The following is a 27,686-nucleotide window of genomic DNA, read 5'->3' on the forward strand; positions in this document are numbered from 1 at the left end:
TTCCCTCTAAAATACTTAATTTTATTAGTGAAATGGTACCAAAGATAACAAGTATACAAACAATCTCTTTGCTCTATGCTACTTACACATCATAAATAAGACAGCTGTTGTTGCAAGACACAATCCTTCACAGTCTTTCTATAAGCATACAGATTTGTCATTCTTTTATCAGAATAAGCTGTTTACCAGCCAACAGCATGTGGCTTAAACATCACAAAAATGACTGTCTATACTTTACATGGTAAAGCATTTTCTATAGTCTTAAATGTACACAGTGGCGAGAAACATTAAATCCTATCAAAAATGAAGAGTGATTAAGCAGCTTCACAATCAAACTGGGATTCATTACCTTATGAACTGGGCAATTTTTCATTCCCTGTAATATGTTTACATTTTACAAGAATTAACTATGCAAAGGAAAAAAAAATCAAATTGAAAGCAAGTAACTAATAAGCTATTCAGATTTTTAAACTGGCAGAAATAACTCTTCCCATGAGGTAAGGCAATTAAGTCATTTGATTGTATTAAGTTGTATTAAAAATAATCTACTTGATTTTAGGTATAAGTAAGTTTTAAAGGTATGACTCTCAAGAAATGTCACAATGATGAAACTAATGAAATTAGTTCAGAGAGCACAAGCCATGTTTTTACTTGACAAAATATTTCCTTTGTGTCATTCTCTTCTAACATGTGTTCTCTCCAAAGAATGAAAAAAGAATCTCTACCATATAACTCCTGTGTAAATTAGATCTTTTCTTTTTTCCAAACTATTTCTCCCCCCTAACTTTGCATACAATTCCTTTTATACCACCCAACAGCTATAAGAGAAGATGATGGAGAGGTTAACAATTAAGGCCATCCAAATGTAGATTAAGTGTTTAAAGGGCTGTCTTTGATGCAGGTGATAAAAGAATGCTTTGTATTCAGCTACTACTTTTGTACAGTGGTGGTCCCCAAATGCATTTTTGCTTTTATCTATAAATCTCTTCTAAAAAATAAAAGTAAAAATGGAGCTCTAGTATTTTAACAAGTGAATCAAACAACTGTTCTGACATACCACTTGCATTCTTATCTACAGTATGGTGGTGGCAAAATAGCAATAGAGATCAAGTAAGATTTAGTTGAAAATGAGTAATAGCACATATACATTTCTAGAAAATACCACATTTTAAGAAGGCACTAAAGCTTCTGCTTGTGCTCCCATTTTTTTTTAAAACAAATGAGAAATTTTTGTTTTCATAATGGCACCTGTACTATTTGCAGCTGAACAGACACACTGCAGTACGGCTCAAAATGAAGCTGTAAGTTCTGATAATATCATACAGATGTGCTCGCTTCTGGAAGGACAAAAGAAAATAACAAAATAAAACCACCCCAAAATAACCCAGTAAAGCTAACCTATTATCTATAACATGGCAATGTTCCTTTTAGGAACAGAAAAGTAGCATGCATTGCTCAAATACTTTAAAAGAAATACTCATTTTAGGGATATTAGTAAGAAATTATTTTAAATAATAAAACCCAAAAATCTCAAGCAGTGAACAAATGAAAAACATACTAGTCAGTGAGCATTTAACATAAGAACCGTAAAACTGTTTACATTTAAAAACCCTTTTTCTGTAGTTGTCATTTACAAAAGAAAATGTGTATATTTATGCACCATTTCCAAGCACATCAAACAGTACACGTTGAAGTTTTTGTGGATTCTTTTTTAACCCACAAGGTAAAACAATACAAAATTCATCAACAAGCAATATTTTAAACAACCTTCAATGCATATCTTCAGCTTTTTCGGATAGTACAGGTTTACATCATTCAGTTTCTACTTATTTGTAACAGCTTATGGCAAAACTTAACATAAATCATTTTACAAATAAGTACAGCCATCACGGAAATGCATGAATTTTCAGAGATGAATAGTTTTGATGGCATTTGCCTTTTCATGGTATAACTACTGGTCCGTGCTCTCTTGCTTACAGCAAGAGGACAACAAAGCTATCACAAGAATTGGAAGAGCTACTAGTATGTTATCAACATGTTCAAGTTGATTGCTTTGACATTTTCTTCCTCATTCTGGGAAATAAAAAGCTTTGGATTTCATTCCTTAGTTGAGTCAGAGGTCTGTTCTTTGCTTTAAACCTCTTCTACTCTAACTGAGAGGTTTTCTTCATTTGGTTGACAGTTCCCGTTCTGCTGCAGCTTGACTTCATCTGTCCTTTGTACATCTCTGTTGTCTACTTCCTTGTCAGTCTCAGCATTCTGATCCTCCTTAGTGTGATCTTTGTCCTACCAAAGATAAAATTATTTTACCAAGAAATCACACTCTCATTCCAGGACATAACTTCCAAGCAACTCCCAATATTTTGATTGTCTCAACTTCTACATGCCTATCTGGTGTCCACTATTTTTTTAAAACAGATGTCAGCTTTTTCATTTGCTTTTTAAAAAGCTTGCTTTCTTTTGAAGTGGCTGAAGTCAGGCACTCAGAACAAGGAGTCACTCCAGAAATCTTTGCCTTAAAGAGATCTACAATGTCTTTATCATCAATACTGAAATAAAACAAAATAGTATCATTGAACCTATGAGAAATAGCTTCAGAAATCAAGACCTCATTATGCTTGCTAAATAAAGCAGGATTATTTTTTTCTTTTGCATTTTTGGTCAGATAATCACAACATTTTAAGAATTCTTGGGTAAAAGAATTACTGAAGTATCCAGCAGACACAATTACTTGAGTCAGCTGTTTTATAGCAGTTGAATAATTATGAGTGCAAACTACTCTTCAAAGAGGGCTGCTTTTCAAATTTTAAGATTATGCAATTGGAAGATGTTCTTTTCTTAATCACATCACCTTCTACTTTGTACGGGGAAGTTCCATGCTTCTCTTTCCCAAATCTACCTTTTCAGCTCTACTTCCAGCAGAATCCTACATGCAGCCCAGGACCAAAACAGCCAGGGAGAATGATCTTTTTAAGATTGACAGCCAAGCTATCCCTGAATTCTGCTGCTTACCTACACAATCTGCTTCCTGCCTGCTCCTTCGGATAGGCAGCCAGACAACTTCTAACATATGTCATAGAACAGAAGAAGAGCGACAGAAACCAAAACAAAGTATTTCTATAACCTATTCACACAAGTTCCTACAGGCCAAGTAAGGTTCAAAGAGGGAATGTAATCAAATGGGCCTACTACCATCATTTGGAGAATGATTCAAAAGTCTCCTGACGGCAAGAGCTAAACCCAAGTTTCTCTCTTTTCTCTGGTAGAAAAAGAAAGGGAAAAGGGGGGAGGGGGAAGGAGAAGCAAAATGAAAAAAGAGGAGGTGGAGGAGAAAGAAAGGGAAAAAAAGGGAGGAAAGAAAAGGAAAAAAGGGAAGGAATTCCAATAATCACTCTACTTATAGCACTCCGCTCCATGTATCATTTGATCACAGAGCTTACCTTCAAAGTAGTGGTGCTTTTGTCAGATTTTTCCTTTCCCTCCTTTTCTTTACTACTTTTTTTCTTGGAGGTGGAGCGTTCTCTTTCTCTTCTTTCATTATTTGTATCCCTTTCTCTTTTTTTTTCCTTCTTGTTTCTGCTTAAGAAAATTTTTACTCAAATTAGAAGTTGGGAACAATAAATTACTACCAATGCATATGTCAAGTGCACTGTACAGTAATCTGCACAGTTCAGAAACTTAATTGCAAGCCACTTAATTGCAAACAGTTCTCTCATCAGCAGGAATTTTCACAAAACCCTCAAAATATAAGAAGGAAGCATTTTTTTTTTAACGAGTAAAGCTAAAGAATGCAAGTGTTCAAAATACACCCTATTCGCAAAGAAAAAGGCGAACCATACTGTATTTGATGGAGGGCTTGTATGGATTTGAAGCAAAGCAATTTGATCACTGACAGATTTTAAAAGTTCTAGTTTAAAGCATTCCAGAGCTCAAATCCATGAAACTTTATTATTGTAAAACTCAAAACCTCATCATACTAACTAGCTGCAATCATCTGCAAATGCAGTAAACCAATGAAAATATTTCCCGAATTGTTCTCCATATAGCATCTGCATCCACCTTACTATTGAAAAACACTGAACTTTTCCTTAGAAGGTGAATTATTGTTATCAATCAGCTGCTTGCATAACAAAAACATCTAGAAGAAACAGAAAATGAACCAGTTCATTTAACAATGCTGATATTACCACTTTTTCCACCTTTACTATCTAGTAACTTTCATGTTTACATCAAACCTACCTTCTTGGAGAGGGAGTTCGTGAAGATTTTCTTTTTGTTGTTTTGGATGTTTTAGGAGACTTGGAGGGACTTCTGCTCTTCCTTTTACGCCTTTCTCTGCAGGATCAAGAAACTCAGTATCAGCAATTAGGAAAATAATAAATTCAGGAATTGTATAAAAATCAGAAAGCTCTTAGAATTATTTGACATGACAACTGACTAAACAAATATTTCTGGAGATTAATATCCTGTATCACCAACAATACATGAATTGTACAAAGCAAGATACATTAGGCTTTGTGTATGTTTCAGTTCAAAGGGAAAGGGGAGAATGGAAGAGGAAAGCTGAAAAGTTGTCCCCTTTTCAGATTTCAGTTTTATGTTTATCCTCACATGCTTATATTTACATCTGGTATCAACGGAAACACACTGGAATCAGTAAAATTATATTAAATAACAGTTTCTTTAATCAGGAAAAGAATCCAAATGAATGACGAATCACACTAAGGCAAAGGCATAACTTGAACAACACAAACTTCAGTTTAACATCAGAAATTTAAGATCATTTGAGTCTCAGTTCAGCATGACCTAAGTTTATCTCCTGAATACACGAGAATCAGTGTGCTTGTTGGATTAAAATCAAGTAGTGCAAAATGAGCTGTTGACAAAAAAAAAAAAAATATGGATAAGTTAGTATTTATTATTCTCCTAGCTGTTCAACTCAACAAGCTTATTTACTATTATACAACACACTGAAGTCCAATAAACACAAATCAGAACCATCAATATTTAACAAAACAGCTATTCTATACAGGTAAACAGAATTTGCTGAAGTTGCTATACTAGAGCCTGAACACTAAATAAATGGTTGCAAACATACTGAGGCATGTATTAAAATAAAGCCAAAATGGATCAAGTAAAGCTTCATTCAATGTAAATGTAGACCCTGTATCTGTCAAAATAAGATGATCTTCTCCTATTACCTCTATATAGGACAAGAAAAGTAGACAGGAAGAAACATCAAAGAAAAATAGGGAAGTTAAAACCTAAACTTTAAGATGACAAATCATAGATAAAGAATCATAGAGTCGGTAAGGTTGGAAGGGACCTCTGGAGATCATCTAGTCCAAACTCCCTGCTCAAGCAGGGTCATCTACAGCATGTTAGACAGGGTTGCATCCAGGCAGGCTTTGAATATCTCCAGAGAAGGAGCACGAAGGACTCTCCCCTTGCTGAAGCCCAGGTTTGAACCAGGGACCTTCAGATCTTCAGTTTAACGCTCTTCCCAGCTGAGCTACTTTGCCCTCCCCAAAAATACAGAATCACAGAATCAGCAAGGTTGGAAGGGACCTCTGGAGATCATCCAGTCCAACCTCCCAAAGATTTCCTGGTGCTGGTTCCACTGGGGCTTGAACCAGCACCTTCAGCATGTAAAGCAGATGTGATAACCACTACACAGATACAGCACAAAAGCTGCAATTACGCATTCCAGCTTTTGCAATTCACAAAACTTCTGGCTGGCTCTAACACACAGAAATGGCACAATAGCAGTTACATGAAAGGCAAGCATCAGGAGCCCAGTAAGAAACTGTATGTTACCAGGTATCATAAAGAACTCTACAACAGATCTTATCTTTTATCTTACAGGGAAATCTATAAAACAGAACTAATACAAACTGAATTAATAAGAAAAACTAATATTGACACATGAAAATTATGATATGTGTATGTCACAGTGCTTCACTGTACCAACAGGTCCAAAAAACTGCCACCCTCCAAAAAAAAAAACCCAAATCCCACCAAAACAAAACAACAACAACAAAAATTCTGAACAACCAACCTGCTAGAGCTACGAGATCTTCTTGAAGAACTATAGCTTCTTGGAGGTGTTTTGGATCTCTTCTCTTTCTTCTTTTTATCATCTCTTTCTTTTTCTCTTTCTCGCTCCTTCTCCCCATCTTTTTCCTTTTCCTTGTCTCTGTCCTTCTCTTTGTCCCCCCCTTTGTCCTTATCTCCCTCCTTGTCCTTCGCTTTCTCTCTGTCCTTCTCTCCCTCTTTCTCAGCATCTCCTTCTTTTTCTTTGTTCTGGTCTACGTCTTCCCTATCTTTTTCCTTGTCCCTATCTTTGTCTTTTTCCCTTTCCTTGTCCCTGTCCCTATCTTTGTCCTTCTCCTTTTCCCTGTCTCTATCCCTATCCTTATCTCTGACTCTCTCTCGATCTTTGTTTCTCTCTTTGTCTCTGTCCCTGTCCTTCTCCTTGTCCTTATCCCTATTTCTGTCTTTATCTCGCTCTCTTTCTTTCTCTCTGTCACGGTCTTTCTCCTTCTCCTTGTCTCGATCTCTCTCTTTCTCCTTTTCTTTAGTCTTTTCTTTTTCCTTGACCTTTTCTTTGTCTCTTTTCTTGTCCCTGTGAAAAGCCAAACAGAAACCGATCTTTGAATTTTCTAATAAAAATTAAAATCAACTTCTATAATATACATTAAATTCTCAACAGAAAGCATGGCTCTCAAATTAAAAAAATAATAATTACACAATATTTAATTTTTCCATCCCCGTTTGCCATTAAGGAGAGGCTGATCAGCTAAGAAAAATTTGGAAAACGAATTGGGGAAGCGGGGGACAAAAATTAAAACAAATCATGATCTTCTGAGTGATGTCATTACGCTTTGAGAGAATGTCTTTCTTCACTTTGCACTTAAGTTACTATACATCCAGATTTTCTGTATTTTGACAAGAATGAGACAAACTCTGCAATTTGTAAATTTATACTTTTCTAACAGGAAGTGTAACTATGTAATATGGACTGCAGAATAATGACTCCCACATGAAAAATGACAGTTGACTGTACAGGTCTTAATTCAACAGTGTTCCCTCACATAACTATCCAGGAACTGCTTGAAAGTCCAACATCATTGTATACATAGAAAAAAACTCCCAAGAATAAAATTCTACCAAACAAATAATTTCAAAAGGCAGACTGTAAAATCAAAGTTCAATTGATACAATCCATAAATCTGTAATGTTACTAGGAATTAGCAAATTATCAAAAGATTAAAAACAAAAAGCCCACAACACTGTTCATGGAAAGACCAACACCATTTCTTAGGAATGGATACTCACCGAGAACGAGAACGACTTCTGGATTTCCGCCTTTCCCTAGATCTAGACCGTTTTTTCAGGGGACTTCTGGATCTCCGTCTGTCCTTGTGTCTTGAAAGTGATCTATTGCCAGATCGACTTCTACATAAACAACATCAGAATAAAAATACTTGAATATTGAAATTTCATAAAAATTAGGTCAACTGAGGAGAAAAAAAATACATGAATATTGCCTCAAAGGAAATTAATATACAGTTTTCAGCTCAGCACTGTACTGCGTACCAATATTTTCACAAATATCTAAACTTGAAGTTTTGGCAGGTGCACACCCTCTCCTTCAAAATTACACCAGTTAAATAAAACTTAGTTTTATTACAAAAGCACAGCATAGAATACTAAAAAAAATCCTATAACCTTCGTGAATATTCCGTAAGATATCAATTCAAGTCATATTAGGATAATCGTCCTTAATAAACTATACCTCACAGATCTACTATAAACAATTGCTAACAGTTTGTAAAAATAATTAATTACATTTTTTTATTCTCAAGGCCCAGTCATGTACTGAAGTCCTGGTTTCTGAAGAAAGATGGTTTTACTGGCCTCCTTTTGTTTGGTTCTCTAGTCTTACAATTTAACAAACTTTAAAAAAAAAAAAACATTATCTGTGGTTTACATTTAGTCAGATTACCTTCACAAACCCATGGTCACAAACCCTTTCAACTGAATTATCAGAATTCTCAAAAAAGAATGAGTATTTACTACCTGATAAATAAACAGTGCAAATAACATTCAAATACTTCAGTAGAAATCTGTTAAAGTCTTCTGATAAACATATATAGTATAGACTCAGAGTTGATGAAGAAAACAAAAATTTTTTTTTAAGATTACTATATATTTTTCCCCAAATATTCCCAATTTTGGGAGGGCCATATCCCCTAGAAAAATAATAAAAAGCTGAATTTGAATACTAAATTTCAAAAGGCATATCATTAGATATCTTGTTCAAGAGGCCAAGGTACCATTATATTAAACTTACCAAAGACAGAAAGGCCATGTTTATTACCCAATAAATCCTGAAGGACAGGAAGATACACAAAATACCAGCTCCACCTGTCTTCTGCAGCTCAAGATGCACAGACAGAGTAAGATATACCAAGAGCAAACCATTTTTCTTTTTTTTTTTTTTTAACCTATAGCTTGCTTCACATGGCGATTTAGAAGTACAAACTATTTACAGAGTAGATTAATTTAGTCAGAATAAGCTCTTGAATAAAAATGTATATAATAGAAATGAAAGGAGTTTGGGGGATTATAGACCACAAGAACAGGCAAGCGATAAAGGAAGTTACTCTTAGGGATAAAACTACCTCAATGAATCAGAGCATCCTTTTTTCAGTATGTACTCAAAACTGACAGTAGCAACAGTAAATCATTAAAAGAAACAAACAGAAAAACTCATCTCTGCCCAAAAAAACAACCCAAAACATAATTATCAACAACTGTTCATAGCATAGGGTTTCTGGAAAAATGCAAATTTATCTTCTAAAATACAATTTGGTTTGCTCTTCACAAAATAATATGAAGATTACTACAATGTTATGTATTGCACAAAACAAAGATTGTTTATCAATTATGTCTGAATTAGGGAAAGAGCAGAGAAGCATGAAATAAGAAATGTCCAAATCTTTCTTCCAGCATTAAAAAAGTACTCCAATATTTTGCTGTCATTAGATAACATGCGGAGTCCTACTATTACAAAATTAAAGTTTACACTTAGTTCATATTTCTGTGCTAATATTACTGATAGGGTGCATAGAGGAACACCTCTGGCCACCTATTCTGTATATAAAAGAATTCTAGCTGCCCTGTGAAAAGACAAGCATGTAGCAGAGCTGTCACTGCACTGCTGACCACAATCAAATTTTTAAAATGTAAATTATCAATCACATACTGAGTTTTTATTGAGGGTTTGGGGTATTTTTTTGGCTATTTGATGTAGTCAAACATCTTTAGATTGACTAGACAAATGCTCAGGAGATATTCCTCACATTCAGAGGCTACAAATTGCAATTTCATGAAGTGTTTGTTAAGAGTCACACAGGAAGACTGCCTCATTCTTGAGAAAAGAGTTAATGGATAACCTTCAAGGGCAATACGGCTTTTATTTTCTTCACATGTTCAAAGCTTGTTCCTGAATTACTCAGAACTGAACAAACTTAATGAAGCAAACTCTGAAGAATCAAAAACCATTTCCAAAACCATTATCTTTTAGGTTCTAAAAAAATTAGCTTTACATTTACAGTACAGTAAATAGAAATATGGCATTTGTTAACTAGATGTTTAGAAATTTGGGAAATCAGGAATTTTCTACCAGTCAAATGACCAGCCAACATATCTGTTCCAGGTACTAACAGTAAAAAATGTTCCACCCACAAATGCCAGATAAATATTGCTTTTTAAAATACAGAAGTCACAAAATGAAATAAGGTTGTGCTACATGGCACAAATTGTACCTTTTAATTTGTTTTAACCAAAAATAATCCTGAATGTGTTTAGCATATTGAGGGAAAGAGTATTGCTTCAGACACAAAGCTCCTAGCTGCTCTAATGTGGTTAGTATAAGTAATTAGTGCTCTCCACAGTGATTCTGGTCTCATAACCAAGTAAGAAATCTCTGTAAACACCACCATGCAAGAGAAATAACATGATCTCCATGTCCAAAAGAAAAAATATACCTACCTGTGCTTTGAGTGTGATCTTTTCCTTCTAGATCGGGATTTTGAACTAGACCTGGATTCTGAACGAGAATGGGAACGAGATCGACCGCCTTTTCTTTCACTGCTCTTTCCAGACTCTGAGAGGAAAAAACCACTTTGCAGTGTAAGCTCAGAACATTTAAAGATCCCAGTTAACAATCTGGCACAAGTGGAATGTACCACATAAAGTGCAAGGGGCCTACTCTCTGCACATCTTTCTTCTTTGCAAATATCCTTCAGAAACATCCAAGAAAGTCATTGCATATACTCGTTGAGTGCAGCCATCCTGCAGCAGTACACATAAACCAGATAATTATAAACAGCTAGCTCTACCAGGAATGGGATTTATGTTGCTGCCACAATGAACAAGATTACAACATGTTCTCCTCTTGGTATATTATTTAATATAAATACTTTTTATTTTTAATATCCTGAGAAGAATAAATTTAGAGGGTGTAATTTTGAAAATGTGCATAAAATGTAAACAGTATTTAGTACTTTATAGACTTTTAAATATTCCAACTACTGTACAAATATTAATGTTTCACTCCTCAAATATTCTTTTGGGGGAGGAAGGAGTGGAGAGAAGGGGGTGGAAAGTTTGATCCAAAGGCCATGAAGTCAGTGGAAAGCTTACCAGTGACCTCGGCAGACTTTGGTTCAGACTCCAGAAGACTGTTATTCTGCTGCTTAACATTGAGGAAACTTTAGAGTTATATTTCTTCCAACTCTAAAAAAAAAGATCTATCTAACTTACGTAAGTTAAAGTCTAAGTTTGTTAATAAGAACAATAAAATCTCACTGATTGAAAGAAAAAGCATAATCTCAATTCCAAGTTTAACAAGTTGAGAATTTTTTATGCTACGGTTTTGCAATCATTTTGAGTTAGCATAAATGAGCACTAACACGGCGGTCTAACCTCTCAACCCACCAACACCTTCCTCCTTGCCCTAACATCTCAATGTTTACAGGGATGAGGGAACGAATCTAGGTAAAAAAAGTCCATTAAAATATGTGACGTTTTAACCCAGATTCATTCTCTGATCCCATTTCCTATGAGGATGCACATAGTCTTGAGCCAGCATGAAAAAAAAAGAGTGTAGCACAGGGACAAAATTAATCTGCAGAAGATAAGGAAAGTATAACATTCCTGCTTTTAGTAGCATGCTAGCTCCTTCTGATCATAAAACTATGGCTTTAATGTGTGCTAGAGGAGAACAAAATAAAACATAAAGCAATTCATTTTAAGTGTTTGTAAAGTACTTTGAACTTAAAAAGCACCAATACTATTATATGGTTTAGTACTGACTTATTTTTGAATGCAGTCAGTAAGTAAATATCTGAAAATAAGATACAATGAAATAAAAAGTTAACCATATTCCACTGCCTTGTTGCATAAAGACAATTTTGATTATTTACATATTTTTCAAACATATCGTACACTCTGAGTACCCTTTTCCTGTGTTTGAAACTGCTCTTAAAAGCATGTGCCAAGATACACACAGAACATGCCTGGTACATAGTGAAAATAGTACACCTACCTGGCTCAATAGCAGCAGATATGAAAGACTGGGCTTCCCTTACTCTCTTCATCACTTCTTCAAGTTCCTTGGCAGCAGCTTGTGGTGTCATTTCAGGAGGCTTCACTATGGCATTATTGGAGTGATTTATTCTACATTAAGGAACAAAACAAATAAAGAAACAAACTTCAATCCACAAATACTCAAAGAGGGAAAATGAAAAACAAGTAAGAAAGTAAATACTTGAACTTCCACTTTTGACTAGAAACTTCTTCCTAACACTCAATTGCTCTATCTAAATATCCAAATATAAATATCTGGCTTTTATTGCCTTCAAATCTTGCCACTTTGAAGTATATGTTGCACACCATTTCTATGTAAATTTACACAAATATAGGTTTAAATATTTTCTAGTAGGAGTCTAAAAATCTATTTCTGTAGTACAGATCAAATCTGTACATTAAGGCCTACTAATCACATATCCATTATATTTAATGCTTAATTAGAGCAAAGGACTTTACAGATTCTCTGACTGTTATCTACTGTCACTACCACACAATCAAATATAGATATACTTTACTCTATACCATATTCATAGAGAAGGTTATTTTCAATCTTGAAATTGGAGTTTACAAAAGCGAGAGTTTGCTAATCAGAAGTCCTTACATTAAAAACAATTCATCATGGTTTCTAGCACATCAGTGTCATAAATGTGTAAGGATACTAAGAAATCTCACATTCAATATTTAACAGATAATTAATTTCTTACTTCAAAGGCCTGTCTCCAAACATAACTCCATTAAAGGCAAGAGCTCGAGGAACAGAATTTTGGTCTGCAAATTCCACAAAAGCAAATCGTGTTGGCTGTGTCTCATCACCTGCCATTCGCACAAATTTGACTTCTCCAACTTGCTTAAAGAATTCAAGCAGCTGATCTGCTGTTGTAGTCTAAAAAGAGTCAAAGAGCTCAGCTGAAGTAAAATTCATAATGAAAACCATTTATTTAAAGTATCCCGTAACATAAGAGCTATAGATTTTGGAAAGAGATTTCACCATTATTACATAGGCAACACGAATCTGGTAATATTACACTTTAAGAGAGACATTTTTTTTTATTCTAGCAATCTCAAGAGTATACTATGATTTAAAATAGTGCAACCACAAGTCCTGAAGTCCTACATTTAGATTATAAACGCACTTGCACAGGATTTTGTACTTTTCACATACCTCATGGAAATAACTGATAAAGAATTTCCTTGTATACCTATGTCAAAGCTATTTCTGCTATTGATTGTGTTTTTGATCAATACAATAATATACTGAAAGAATATTACAAAGCCTTGCTTTTCTCTGCGGTTCTACTAGTTTGCAATTAGTTTTGTTCTATTGGGACCAACAGCACTCTTTTTAATAGTCTAGTAGCTTCTTCAACAGTCAAAAAATTCCCCCCCCCAATCAAATATTTATACAGCCATCAGTCAAGAGCAAACAGATTTTCAACTAACCCTTAATCAATAATGGCTGCCATATTAAAACTTTCCTTTCAAAGAAACAAAAGGCTGCTTATGCTAATTTTGCAACTTTAAGACAAACTGCTATCCTTCTGCCACAGCCAATTTCTTGTACTTTAGAAGATGAATTTCTTCTAGTTGTACTTAAGCAATAGTAAAGTGTTGTGGGGGGCAGCTACCACAATCTCGTGACTTCTGAGGCACTGCTCAGCTAACACTTCCCAGTTAGACATCTGATCAGCACACACAGTCATAAGCATGTTTCTTGAATTCAGCTAGTGTGATATTCCCAGCATCCTGCTAGAATGAATCACATGGTCTGATTTGATCTGATTGCAGTAGCACTCAGAATTCAAAACACCACCAAATTTTGCTTCAGTTCCTATTGTCATCAACTACAGAAAATTCTTAACGCTTAAGATTATAACTTATAAACTATAGTTCTTCATATTAAGCTCTACGTTAATATTTCCAGTATCAAGAAAAGCAAGCTACCTGTGAATTCAAGTTTCCAACATAGACTGTTCTCCTGATTTCATCAATTTTGGATGGGTCCACATTCCCCATAATTGGTGGCTGTGGTATTTCTCCCAGCGCCGTAATGTTAGGATCTAATGCTGCTGCTGGAATAGCCCCCAAAGTGCCAAGTGAAACACCAAGCTAGAAAACAAAAACAAAATATTCTTTTCAACTGTGCATTGGTGGGAGATACTTCACTTGGTAATAATTGCCTGCCTTGTGTATTTCTGCAGAATCACCTACTGAATACAGGCAACACTTTAAACTGCAAGGCCCCAGTTAAGTACTGTTTTAAAATCAAATCTACCCGTAACTAACTTTCTAGTTAAGACTTTCTATGTGCTATCAGTTACCACCTTATCAAAGAAGCTTGGCTAGGAACGTAGCATATCAATCGGATAATCTGCAGGACGGAACTTCTAGTGCTAGCAGCCAGTCAACTTGAGTTAAATGCTTTCAGGCACTGCTAATTTCCTTATTTTTACCACTACAAGTCTTATGAGTGGATGAAGAATTACTGAGGAGCGATCTATTTTGGTTATAAACAATCTTGCTTTTAGACTGATAAGAACCAGGAAGGAAGAAGCATGAAGACAAAACACGCACTAAAAATGCTATGGTCATTGGATAGAGCCCCTCACAAACATGCGCAGTTAATCTAACCCAGCATATCTTGGTCTGACAAATGATCAACAAAATCCTAAATCTTTCTGTAACTTATAAACAGAATACACTACAATGTTTTGCTAGTACTGCTGCACCAGAAAAGCCCTGTAGAAGATATTTAGCCTTCAAATTAAATTCTTTTAGCAGTGCAAGTTCCAGCTACAAATTTTCTCTCCTCAAGTACTTAAAACCAAGGAAGGGATCATCATCATTATCATATATCATCATCATGGAAGTGTGATTTTTCACATAATCATCTGATGGAGGTCTGACCATAAACCTTCTTAGCACAGATCCTGCCTTAGTAATAGGCAGTGTGAGAAGCCACATCTGAATGTGCTATGTTACTACTATGTGCCTAACACAAGCATCTAATGTTTCTAGTTCATCTTGAGGTTTCTGATTGGTCACTTACACTCCAACATTAAAAAAGTAATTTGTCATCACTATTGACAGATAAGTAATGAAAACAATTTTTAAAGCTATATGATAAGCATAAATTGCTCACCACAGAGCAGCTTACTCCATTCTCAAGCATAGCAAATTACTGCTTCTGCTGAAGGGAAGTAAATCTAACAGTAAAGGGAACAGCGGCACAATGACAGGGTTATTTAATACAGTGTGGCATAGTAAGGGGACATTCCATGGGCAGTGCCTCTGCCTTCCACCTGCTTGGGTTGACTACCATTACCCAGAGTCCATCTGTCCAAGAGGCCAACAGCTAGTACCTAGTGATACAGCAGCAGACACTGTTGCTCTTATCCAACCAAAAAAATGCCTTGCTTTCTTAAAGCAAGATGAAGTCTGAATCCATGGAATGACCTGAGATTTTGTTTTTAAAATTTTCATCCATGGAACATGAAAAAAAATCATTAATATCATACTGAATACACGCATAAAATTAACTGGGGCGGGGGGGAAGGGGGAAGAAAGTGTTTCTAATTGTTGTCTCTCTGTTTTCCTAACATCTGAACAGATTACCAGAAAGCAAAGAACTGTTACAAAAAAACCCCAGCAGCATGTGCTAAAGCAGTTAGAAACCCTACTGAAGGAAGGCAGGGAATTTTTACATGGGGTCAGTGTGAGAAATCAGACTTTCTGCCTAATGAGCTGTATAACAGAAGTATTTTCTAATAGTACACAAATTGGTATTTTCAAGACCACATACGTTTAGTACTTTTCCTGGGCGCTTCTTTCAAGTAAATACTGCTTTTGGTTATGTCATTTTAACTGTCTCTTCCTAGACCCACTGTGAGCTAACCCTTGAAAGACAAGCCACAGTAGACAGCTGTAACATCCTCATGTAACATCCACGGATTACGTAGTTCTTGCGCTCTGAGCACAGAAGAGGCTGCTAGTAGAGAGGAGGTCAGAAACCAAACAGCAGCTGAATTTTACTTACTGTAGTCAAAGGGGTTGGTGTAGGTATAGGAAGCAACCCTGCACCAGGCATCAGGCTCGTCATAGTAGGAGCAGGCGCCAATAAAGAAAGGGCTTTGGCTTCATCTGGAATTTTACCTGAAGAAGCAAATAAAAGCGTTATAGAGAGTTGGAACACTATACAGATGTTATTTGCTATGATTTTACAATTACCCTTGCATTTAAAAACGGTAATAAATAAGAATGAATCTATCTACCAGATCCTTACAAAGAAATAAATAAGAACTTAAGTTTTTCCTTTTACCCTGCTCTACTAGGAAAAACAAAAGTGAGCAAAACTTCAAAGACTAGCAATCTCATTAATGGATTATTATTTTAAAAACTGAATAATGTAGACAATTATTTAACACTTTGAGCTATGGGTCACCTGTACTGGAAACTTAATGTTCATGAACCAAACGATATCAAGCATGGACGCTTTCCCAGGACGGTGTTTTCGCGGTGATCGAAAGTTGTTTTACACATGACAACCGTTCGTGTTGGCTGCATCACTAATAGCACACAGAACATCAGATACAGAAAAGAAGAACATTTTTTAAAGTTTAATCCCCAGAAATGGCAAATAACCAAATCAGTAAAAGAAAAAAAAAAAAAAAAGAAAAAACAAAGTACGTGTTAATGGAAATCTGTGCTTTTTCTTTCTGTGATGCTACTACTTTTGCTGTAAAAATAAAAAAAAATAAATACTACTGTGACTCCACACAATCCATACTACAAGCGAACTTGGGGGCAGGGGAATGGGGGGAGAAGGGGCAAAAAAGTTTAGATCCATACTGTTTTCCATTCTAGGTTATCTCAGTTTATCTGAAATTTTGACAAATTAATTGTAAATTTACTGAGATTGAAGAAAATCATAACTGATCAGCTAAGCAAAGGGTATTTTCCTAAAACATGCATTTTCTACTGTTTCAACCACATCATACTCTCCCTGTCATGTTAATATCTTAAGTAGTATCTAATCTGAAGTAAATGTAGGTTTCATTCAAAGTTGGTTAGAACTGACTGCTAAATTAAACAAAAGAATCTCCAATATTTAAGTGATTTAACAGTTAAGAAAGTTAATAGGTATGTTTATTAAATTTCAAATGCAAAGTGATTTAAAGTGGTACAAACACTAAACACTGAACTGAAAAACTGTAGAAGGAAATTCGAATTACACTAGTTATCTAAGATATATTTAAAACAGCAGACATAACTGTATATATTCTATCTAATTGAGCCTTTTGGTATTATCCCACACATTTTACTACTATAAATGCTTTTATTTAAACACTGTTTTAAAAGTCAAGGAATCTATACATACTGTGCCAGTGCCTTCTACTGTTTTGATTCAAATAATATGATTTCACTATGTATCCCTCACCTCAGGAATTTAAAATGAATATATCTAAATTTTTAATCAAAAAGCAAAATATGAGATGAACTTCAAAACACTGTCCATTTTTAACTATGCAAGTTCCACTAAATCCAACGGGAATCATACTACCTAAACAAAACAAAACAACAACCAAAAAAGCATTGCGAACTGTTCTACTGATCTCTATCCCAGGACTCAATTACAATTAGATAAGCCCAAAGGACAAAATAAATTAATTTAGATATAACAGAGGTGTAATAGAAAAGACAAACTAACAGTAACAACTTTTGTCTCATGACATCTATTTACAGACAGCTATTTTTTTTAAGTTTTGAGACACCTTGGTCATTAACATGTAGCAAACCAAGTCATTTGCTATCTAAAGGAGAAAAATAATAAAATCATTAGCACTTAAGAATTAACTGTGCAATAATGTCTTCCATGGCTTTTCTTAAAAAAAAAAGGCATGAATTTGAGTCATAATCACAATATTCAGCACTGATACAGCTCTTTACCAGTCTTATTTTGAAGCAAGGCATGCAATCGCAGAAAAAGTGGGTTTGCCTGACTGCTCACAAGAAATTAAGTACTTTGCTGCATATCCTGCCTGTTGTTTTGTAGCTAAACAGGCTTCTGAATATTCAATTACAATAACTGTGCATGCAAATTAGGCATACAATTATATACTAGAATTTCTGACAATCAAAATACTTAAGTGCTTTTGAATGACTGATGAACAGATCATTAGCAACCAGACCTTATCCTGAACAGGCAGCATCTTGTAATTAACTGGATACTCATGCAAAATACTATATGGTCAAGAGACATTGCTGAAGTAAATCCAAGGACAGAAATGGTTCCTAAAATAGTCCAACTGCATTATAATTTAGATGTACTCAGTAACGTACATAAGTATATGCCTAATTTAAAGTATGCACTTACATAAAATTCAGTATGCACTTAAGCAGATGAACTTAAGAGATGCTTAAATGCCCTTGTAAATAAGAACTGAGTTAGGCATATAACTAAACAGTGAGTCAAGTTACTTAAATACAAGCCTAAACTTTAAGCATGAGTCATCTTACTGAAATAAATGGAATTATTTGCTCAAATTTTGCTTAAGTATGTCCAGATAAGTAAATTATTATGGCAGTTCAAAGAATGAATAATTTGCGTATTTCAAGTATGAGTTGGTAACATTAGTTCCAGAATACTCTGGTCTCTCAACTACATAATTTTTTAATTTCAATACAAAATCTAGTTGGTCATTTCCATGCCACATACAAAGATTTGCTTGTTTCTTTTATTCAAGAATGATAAAGGGTCTATTTCTACAGACAGAACTGTTTTGAGTATCTTCCTGTATTTTCAGAGATACTGTCTTTTTGTAAGTTTCCCCTCCAGTTTTTAAGATCAGGTCAAACTTTTTAACAACAATTCAAAAGAAAAATAAAGGGAGAGAGGAGAGGAAGGGAAAGAGAGAAAACCTGAATTATAACCTGCAAATTTACTTTCCTGCTCTTCAGACAGTTTCAAAAACCCCATAAATAATATGAGATGAAATAACCTCAAGAGTTATTATGAAACTTAAAGGTTGTTCCTAATTCTCCATAAACTTATTTTTAGAAGGAATATAAGCTCACAAAAATATGCAACAAAACATATGGGTTATGACAACAAATTAGGACACTGCAGCTTAAGGATAACTACTTCAGTGTTTTAACTCTTATTATTTAAAAGTTGAACGGAAATGACATAGATATTTATTTTCTAATAGGGGAAAACAGACAAAATAAATATGTCACATATATCATATCCTTGGAAATATTTCTTAGGGGTTTTTGAGTGTTTAGTTAAACTAAGGATTCTATGATAGTTTATTTATACAACCTTTTCCTTTGCAAAAGGATCCAAAAGCAAACACAGACTACTCTGCATTGCCTAGGAACACCTTGTGCTTCTTACACAAAATATGGTTGTCCTAAGTTATGATTGTTACTTCTTTGTATTTTTAAAGTAGTTAAGAGTCCTAGTCAATTTAGCCCATATCTGAACCCATTTTGCCAGACACTATACAGAGGAATTATCTGGGATAAGCAGGTACTAAACATACTGTTTTTACTGTTTGTACTGAAATTACATATTTAATCCCCCTCCCCACAATCTGCTTCAGCAATAAGTAAGTTTGCTCATTAAAAAAAAACAAACAAAACCCCATAAATTTTCTGTTCACATGTACTCTAAACAAAATTACAGGAATTGTTATTTTGCTTTTACTTTAAATCAACATGGACTACACACTTAAGAATTAAATGATTTCTGTGTGATCCAATTCATGATTCTTATTGGATTTAGCAGCAATGACTAAAGAGATTACAGCTACTGGCAATTACCCTTCAACTGCCACAGCCAAATCCAACAGAGATCATGAAGCAAAGCTCTTCCCAGCTGCAGGTCACAGTCTGGTGGTGTGAAAGTGAAACCAACTGATCTTAATACTGCGAGATGCTTGAGGGGCAGACACACCCCCTAGTCCACCACTTCCATTTCAAGGGTAGCACTCCGAAGAAGAAAGAAGCTAGACAGACGTGTAGGGATAATAACCTTTTAAGTCACTCCAGCAGGAAATGCCAGGGCTTTTGAGATAGATGCCCAATAAGATATTTTTCCGCGTGGCGGGCTGGGGAGAGGACACCACTGGAGCATGGGAAAGTGCAACACATACATACATACATACACACACACACACACAGAGAAACAATTCAATCTTCCCACAAATAACAGTGTTAAAAGACAATGTGCCTCACATAATACAGTCCAACCAAAACCTCAGCCTGCATTTGTACTTATGAGCAGTAAAGGGTTTTTCTACAAGTTACAGAAGACAAAAGGATAAAATCTTACTGCCACTGAACTCACTGGAGCAAGATTTCACCAGAAGTAAGCAAGTATGTCATGATATCTACTATCTAAGAAAGTTCCATTTCAGAAATCATTATTTTAAATACCTTGTACTTGATATAAATGCAAAGCCTTCTTTTAAACAGGCCACTCAATCTGAAATGAAACTGCTCTGCTGGTAATGAGAAAGTGGCAGAGTAAGATTCATGACTTCATTTTGTAGATTTCTCCAGACTACAGGTTAAACTGTCCATTTCCAAAATAAACTCATGAAGCACAATATATGAAAAAAACCTTAAAACTGAAATATTTTTCACTGTTCCAGTCTTCTGACATACTCTGTTGATTTGCTGAACTTACATGCTTAATTGTACTGCAAATTTATCCCCAGTTTACAACATACAATTTAGTTAACCATATTCTAAAATATCCACCATTCTATAAGCAGCTTCAGGTCAACTTCAAAATGAAACACACTGAACCCTTTACAAAACACCATTTGTACAGAACTGAAGTACCAGTTCACAAGTACAAGGGAAAGAGATTTAACAAAACAAAACAATAAAGGGACAAAATAATAAAAAAAAAGAAAAACAAAGGAAAGAAAGCAAAATAAAATAAAAACAGAGACAGGGCGTCCATCTTCAGCAGGCCAGACTTCGATCTCATTTCCCCCATGAAGGTTTCACTTGACGGCAGGTTTAGTGGCATGGCAAACAATGCCTAACTCAGGCAAGTGTAACAGGTCTGCCTTGGCCAGTCTAGTCATCTAATAATGCACAAATATCACACAGAGAAAACATACAAAACCAAATTAATAGTCAAAATCCATCTACCAGATAATGTGGACATAAAGTTTAGAATGATGATAAGGGTGGCATCTTTGTTATTTTTCAACCTTTGCTTTCTCAAAGCATAACATTTAAAGAAAAACCCACTGATGCACAAAAAAGAAGTCACATTTTGACAGTGTGATAATGTAAACTTCATTTACAATTACATTTTTTTTAAAGTGTTTATTAAATGTCACAAAATTAACATTCTTTTCATTGTGCAATGAACCCCTCACATTTCCCTGATGTACCACTATTTAAATACACACTAAATTTCAGATGTTATTATGGTTTTTAAAACCAAGTTTTCTGCATTCCATCTTACCTTTTCTTTATGTTCAATTCAACGCATGAAACATTTCAGTACTGGCACTGTTGGCCAGGATAGAATTTAACCTCCCAGCAGAATATAGCCATTACTATTTTAAAGCCTGTGATAAACTCTGTTAAGCCCATTAACAATGCATCATACGATGCATAGTGAGTCAAAGATTTTGCATTGTGGTCTCCAAAACCAGGCTTCTCCCCCCCCCCATAGTAGATTCTTCAGAAAGTTAAACCTATGTGAATTCAGATCTTTACAAATTAAAATCAATGCTTCTGTAAAATTTACATAGAAACAGCACTCTGACATAAAAAAAAAAAAGATCTTTTGATCTCACAACCCAATCACCTAATCATGCATAAATCTCTCTGGCATCTAGAATGATTTGGAACAGAGTGACAATTGTTCTATAATACATTTTCTCAGAAATTTCCACATCAGCTACAAATGGGGCTGGATTTCTCAGAACTTTGATTTTATTCTTCTTTCCGTCATCGTCTACCACCAAGAGACACAGGAAAATGTAGCTTTACCTGCCTGTTGCCATATCACGTTAGGCAGTGATCTCATCACAAGCAAAACCCCAGGAAGTGTTGTTCATTCATTAGGCGGCAATCTTCCCTCTCTGGCAGTACTGAACCAGTGTTAAAGTCTTTTAGATGAAACATAAAACTAAGATCCTGAATCATTTATAGTCAATTACTTTGGGGGCATTCTTTCAGTAATACGGAGTCTGGTCAGATACATTTTGCCTACCCAAATCCCATTTCCAGCCTTCAAGTAGATACAGCAATGTCCTCTCTGTAGCTTATGAATAAGTTCAAAAAATAAAACAAAAAGGCCCCCAAAACAAGGCATAAAACAACTAAAAATCTACATTTCACAAAGACAAAAACATGTGCCATATGCTCATGCTAGTAACAGACAGTGAATTCCAGGTCAATATAACCTTCAGTTAAAGTAGTTTTAGGGACTATGAAATTAGGAGACTTGTCAGAGTTTGCCAGGAACAGCCCAGATTATTTTTATAGGGGCATTAACCTCATGCTGTCCAGAGCATGACATGGCAAGCAGGCAAAAAGATATTCTGGGACCACTGTAAAGTTGACCAAGTCAACACCACTTTTTAAGCCAAAACTTGATTCTTGCAGTAAGAGCCATGTTACTAACAGATATTTCTGAACGTGCTGTAGCTTATTGTTGAATCGTTCTAAACATTGTTCTTCATGGCAAAACAGCTACCCTGTTAACACTTAGCTTCACTCCATCAGTTGGAATGTTTCCACTCCAAAGAGGCAACAAGCCCAGTTTCAAATGGGCAGACACTTAATTCCACAACGATCCCAATGAAGTCAATGGGGCTCTATATAACTCCAACCACCTACCTTCATACACTCTAGTAATATTAGGTCTATACTTCATAGAACTATATTCAAATCTTTGGGGATATTATGTTAAAAGTAGGTATTACTCTTGAATTCAACACAGCTATAACTGTAGGGCCTCAAAGCTAGTTGAGGGAATGAATATCTATAAATTTAGTACTCATCATATATTTTTATCTTGTTAGAAGTTACAAAAATATTTTACACTGGAAGCATTCTTGCATTTTTCAAGAGATGCCCAAAACCAAAAAGAGTACCAGTATGCACAAGAAAGACTTTTTATTGCACACAAAGTAGTATTCTCCACTGTTACAAGAAGGGAAAACTGAAATATTTTTTAAAACTAGCAGCTAAACGTTTTAATTCAAACAGTAAACATCACTATGAATAGAACGTATTTTTTAATTAGAAAGAGCTAAAATGGCCAAAGGCATAAATTGCACCCCTACACAAATGACAATCTGGGATTCAGTCTAAAAGAACAGGAAAAACAATCAGTTAAAAAAAAAAAGAGAGAGAGAGAGAAAGAATGAGAGAGAGAGACAGAGAGACAGAGAGACAGAGAGAGAGAGATATGCATTAAGATCCAAAATGCCTCATCCTTTCAGTGCTCATTGACTTCAGTGAGAACTTTGTTTGGAAGTAAGTCCTATGTAAATCAAATCAAAGGGAAAAAATTATCTATTTACCTCCTTCCCCCCGAATATGACAGCTATGAAAAACTGAATTATCCTAATTTAAAACAAGTTTTTTTCCTAATGCTTAACTGTAATTAAATCTACATAATTAGGAATTTTTAATTCAAATTTCAATGCTGTTTTAAGATTTTTTTTTTTCAAAAAGCAGTAAAATAAAATAACAATAGAGCAACACCTCCTTACAAGGGGTAAGCTTAAAACAATTAGCAGACAGGACAAAGACCAACATTACAGAAGAACATCTGAAATACCAACCTTCTGCACAGGGCACAACTATCAAAGCTCTGTCAATAAAAACCGTGTTAGTTAGATGCTGGGCCACACCAACACTCGATGCTTCACGAAACTTAATATAACATACTTTGGAAGAAAAAGCAAGAGGTGCGTTGCTGTAAGATAAAAGGAAAAAAATAATTAGTCGTAATAAATAAACGTACGTATGCATTTTTAACCATTACTTAAAAAAAAAAAAAGATAATTCTTCCAAATGTTTGCCTTAACTCATGAGCATACCACAAATCTATTTTATCATTTGCCTTAGTTTTGTACAGTCTAGTAGGATGACACTTGAAGAGGTAGGTAAGCAGGAGGAATTCACTTATAACAGGGTAGAATAAGGAAGAAAATTACAAATACATATTTTGGTTAATTTGCTTTTCCATTAGAAAGCACACCAATAGAGATTTCAAAAAACATAATATACTGTAATCTTGATCAAAAAATTTAAAAAAGTTTGTTTTAGAAAATGTAAAGTATTCCCTCGTCGAGGTTTATATCCTTTATACAGGCAGTTTATTTCTTCATAGAAAGGAAGTATGTGTGAAGTCTTCAGAGTGAAAATACAGTTAGATATTGCAGCAGCTGTCACCAAGTTCCATTTGAAAAGGCCACCCCCCCCCTTCCAGCAAAGCAGTAAATAATAGAAAATATGCTGCATGCACTGTTTCACTCTGACCCTCCCTCAACTGAAACAGAAACACGCTCCTAAAATTCCTGGAAATACTAGAAGTAGTTAAAATTTAGCCCACAGGCTCCATCCCGTAATTCCTCAAATTCCAAGCAGGTACTCCCAAAGTTGTTGCAAAGAATCTACTGATTAAGCTTCAGTATTTAAATTCAAACTTAAAAGTTTGAGATATACTATATCCTCACGTTAATTGCATAAGTGAACTAAAAATTTAGACAGAGGCAAGCAGACTGATCCCAGAAAGATAACAGCTAGGGAAAATATCTAGGAGAGCCAGTTGACTTCAGAATTTCAGAATTACAATCAGAAACATTTAGGATGAAAAATTCTGTAAAAAAATTAGACACATCTAGGAAGAAAAATAAACACAGAGTGGGAGAGACACAAGACCTTAAAAGAATGCTTCTTCTTAATCCCTTTAAAAACGTAACAGTAAAGTTACCACTTCCCAGATTCCTTTCTGCAGAAGGATGCTTAATGATATATATGACAGTCAAGCTTGCACAATTTAGAAAAAAATTACTAGATGACTACAATTCTTCAGCACATACGTTTCATTTCTAGTGGTCAATGTTTTCAGTTTATACTTTTCATACTTAGGAAGGAATACATATATGGAATGGCTTCCAAGTCGTCTAACTGCCTGAGTCGGAGCATTTCCAACATCAGAGCTGACAGAGCTGTGTCTTTCTCAGTTTCCCACAGAACTATTTGCAGAAAAGTGAAAATCCCTTTTCTTATATTCTGCTCTCTCTAGACAAATAATTCTGTTGATTACTAGTTGTCTTGCCCCCAAAACTATTTTCATTGTTTTCACTTCCAGACTACCTTCTCCTGCCTCTTCCTGCACTCTGTGCCAGAGAGGTTTAGACTAAAACACGTTCTGCTATCTTATAATCCTACAATCCTACGTATCCTGAAGAGGCAGAATTTTTTCACTGCAAAGATACGTTTTATGGCAATGGCCAAACAGTGCCTTAAAAAAAAAAAGAAAGAAAAGAAAACATGCCAGTTTTTAACCTAAACGTGTGAAATCCCCAGTAAAGGTCTCATGGTCTACACCATTCGAGACTGAACATCTGTAGATTTTTTTTCCCTTTTTTAAAAATCATTGCTAACTGAAAAACATAATTCTGCTTTGTAGACAAGGCAGTTCAGGTCCATAAATAATCCTTATAAACTTAAACATCTACAGAACCAGTCATCACTAGTGTATTTTTTGTAGTATTTTTTCCCCTATGTTTCCTGGATTTCAAACACAAAAGCTATTTGGAAAGTTACATTTAGAACTACTGTAACATCAGAACACTGCTGTAAGCAAAGCTCTAAAAGAAAATGTTGTACCATGAAGTCAAAGTTTCTTAAGAAGGTCTTTGATACCACTGACCAAGAGCATTAAAACGAAGACAGCAGACAGGTGCAGTATGATAAAAGACAAAATCTGCTAGTTTCTTTAAGATCTGATAATAATCAAATATAAATTACTTGAATGAAATTAGTAGATAACAATCGATACCCTTTTCTCATTTCCACATACTTGATCACTGATATCATCTGAAGTCCATAAATAGGTGTTTTTACAATTAAAGTTTCAATGGAGGTCTTTCAAGAGAGCAGAACAATACATAATTCTACAGATAAGTCAAATTAGAAATTTTCTTGTGAGGAAGTAGGTAAATACAAACAAGAGCCACCAATAACAAGCCTAATCCACTAAAAGATGATTCATGGCAATGCTTCTTCAAAAATAAGAAAGATTCTTGTCAGTGCCAGTGACAGGTAGCTAAAATCAGAATGCTGATCATATGGAAACAATTTCTTCACTGCCAAGAGTTTCCAATGCCCTCAATGCTGACTCTGAAGGTGGACTACTCACAGTTTACATAGGCCTCTTTGGAAAATAATGGCAATAATAAAGAAGCATTTATGCTATCTGCAGTGTGAAAGCCTTTAAATACACAAGACAGCAATATAAGGTAGAAACTTCCCCACCAAGAACAACTCTTTCAGGAATATAAGTATTCTTAAAAGGATGTCTGATAAGCAGTGACTGAAGATACTGAAGGATTTTTGATCAGATGAAACTAAAAACATGAAGTAATAGATTTGAACACACATTAGCACAATTTAATTGAACATTCCCTGAGGGGGGGGTGGGGGAGGCGCTAGGGAGAAAATCCTCCCAATCACTTTTAGGTAACAAAGTGAATGACCCCGACAGAAACTGCTACCTTAAAACTGAAGCCCTAAAACATTGCTGGGAAAAATCACTGGGTTCAGGAAGCACCCTGGGATTTCTGAAGGTTATCTTGAAGAACCTGCTTTTCATTTAAAGCATTAAAAAGGGAGATAGTTAATATTTACTTGTATACTAACTATAACAAGCCCTCTCTCTCTCTTCCCCTCCACATTCTGAATGCTTACAAGGGCTTTATTGGCAGGTTTAAGCGAACGATCTCAAGTAACGTATGATGCAATGCACTCCTCACAATTTTCTCCTCTTTTCATTTCTGAGCACGACGCAGGTGCCGCCGCTGTCTGAACAGCTGCTGCTCGAGCGGCCCCTTCGCGAGGACGAAGGCAGCATTTTGAACACAACAGGGCAGGGCCGGGCCGGGCCGGGCCGGGCCGGGCCGGGCGGCGGCGGCTCGGAGCCGGCCGGGCCGAGGCGCCCCCGCCCCGCTCGGCACGGACCCGAGGGAGGCGAGAGGAGAGCCCTGACACGTCTCCCCCCCGCGCCACGGGGACTTTCAGGCAACGCGGGAGAGACCTCGGCCGGGCGCTGTGGGACCACGCGCGTGCCCCGGCGCAGAGCTGTGGCTCAGCGTCACCGAGCTCCCGCCGGCGGGCCGCAGCCCCGGCCGCCATCACCAGGCCGTAAAACCCGCCCTGCTCCCACAGGCCGCTCGGAACACGCCGCGGCTGCGCCCGCTCCCGCCGAGGCCGCCATCTTAAGCCCGGGCGAAGCGCCTTTCCCCCAACGCGCTTCCCAGGCCGAAAGGCGGGACCACGTGACCTCCTCCCCGTTGAGGAGACCTTCGTGCCCACATCCAAGATGGCACGTAGGGCCTTCTTTCTTGTCCCTTCTCTCCACCCTCCCGACCCCTCTAGGCCTCTTCCTCCTCCCAAGTCTCTATAGCTCCGGAGGCCGGCACAGGCCTCACTTACTCCGGGGGATAGAGGCGCAGCTCCTCAATATCTCCCAGGAAACCGAAGAGAGTCCGCATCTGCTCACTGGTTACGGCCGAGGACAGATTCGTGACCTGGATTACAGATGTGGGGCCCAAGGGGAAGCCGAGCGGCACCCCGATTCCTCCGCTGTTCATCATGGCGGAGCCCGCACAACCTCTCCGCTCGCGGCGGTGCTACACACAGCCAAAGAGGCGGACCTGACGACAGAGCGGAGCGCGCGGCGCCTGCCAGAGCGACCCAGCGTGCAGACGCTCTAGCGTCGGACTCGACTGCTCCCTGGAGGTGTTTCTCGGCGG

At 36.3% G+C, this 27,686-nt stretch overlaps 1 protein-coding gene across 4 annotated transcripts; it reads right to left on the reverse strand.

Moving 5' to 3' along the window:
• Positions 1-27,625, reverse strand: SREK1 (splicing regulatory glutamic acid and lysine rich protein 1). Of its 4 annotated transcripts, none has more exons than XM_062599944.1 (12): positions 27,367-27,625; positions 23,487-23,620; positions 15,695-15,810; positions 13,603-13,767; positions 12,366-12,544; positions 11,618-11,748; positions 10,060-10,174; positions 7,339-7,458; positions 6,059-6,625; positions 4,240-4,335; positions 3,441-3,576; positions 1-2,286 (listed from the first exon to the last, which is right to left on the reverse strand). In XM_062599944.1, exons 1-12 carry the CDS (start codon positions 27,525-27,527, stop codon positions 2,134-2,136), a joined length of 2,073 nt encoding a protein of 690 aa, XP_062455928.1. In that variant the 5' UTR covers positions 27,528-27,625; the 3' UTR covers positions 1-2,133. The 4 variants fall into 4 exon arrangements, with proteins under 4 accessions (XP_062455928.1, XP_062455927.1, XP_062455929.1 ...); XM_062599943.1 differs by having other exon boundaries at positions 3,441-3,579; XM_062599945.1 differs by lacking the exon at positions 27,367-27,625 and adding an exon at positions 26,623-26,678 and having other exon boundaries at positions 3,441-3,579.
• Positions 27,626-27,686: the final 61 nt, after the last annotated feature.

Source organism: Rhea pennata, chromosome Z, assembly GCF_028389875.1.
Source record: "Rhea pennata isolate bPtePen1 chromosome Z, bPtePen1.pri, whole genome shotgun sequence".
Taxonomy (NCBI): Eukaryota; Metazoa; Chordata; class Aves; order Rheiformes; family Rheidae; genus Rhea; species Rhea pennata.

Coding starts and splice junctions, on each gene's coding strand:
- SREK1 (XM_062599943.1), bottom strand. CDS start 27,527: ATGATGAACAGCGGAGGAATCGGGGTGCCGCTCGGCTTCCCCTTGGGC. Junction 4,336..6,058: donor AGATCTCGTAGCTCTAGCAG/GTTGGTTGTTCA, acceptor TTGATCCTGCAG/AGAAAGGCGTAAAAGGAAGA. Junction 2,287..3,440: donor AAAGCACCACTACTTTGAAG/GTAAGCTCTGTG, acceptor TATCTTTGGTAG/GACAAAGATCACACTAAGGA.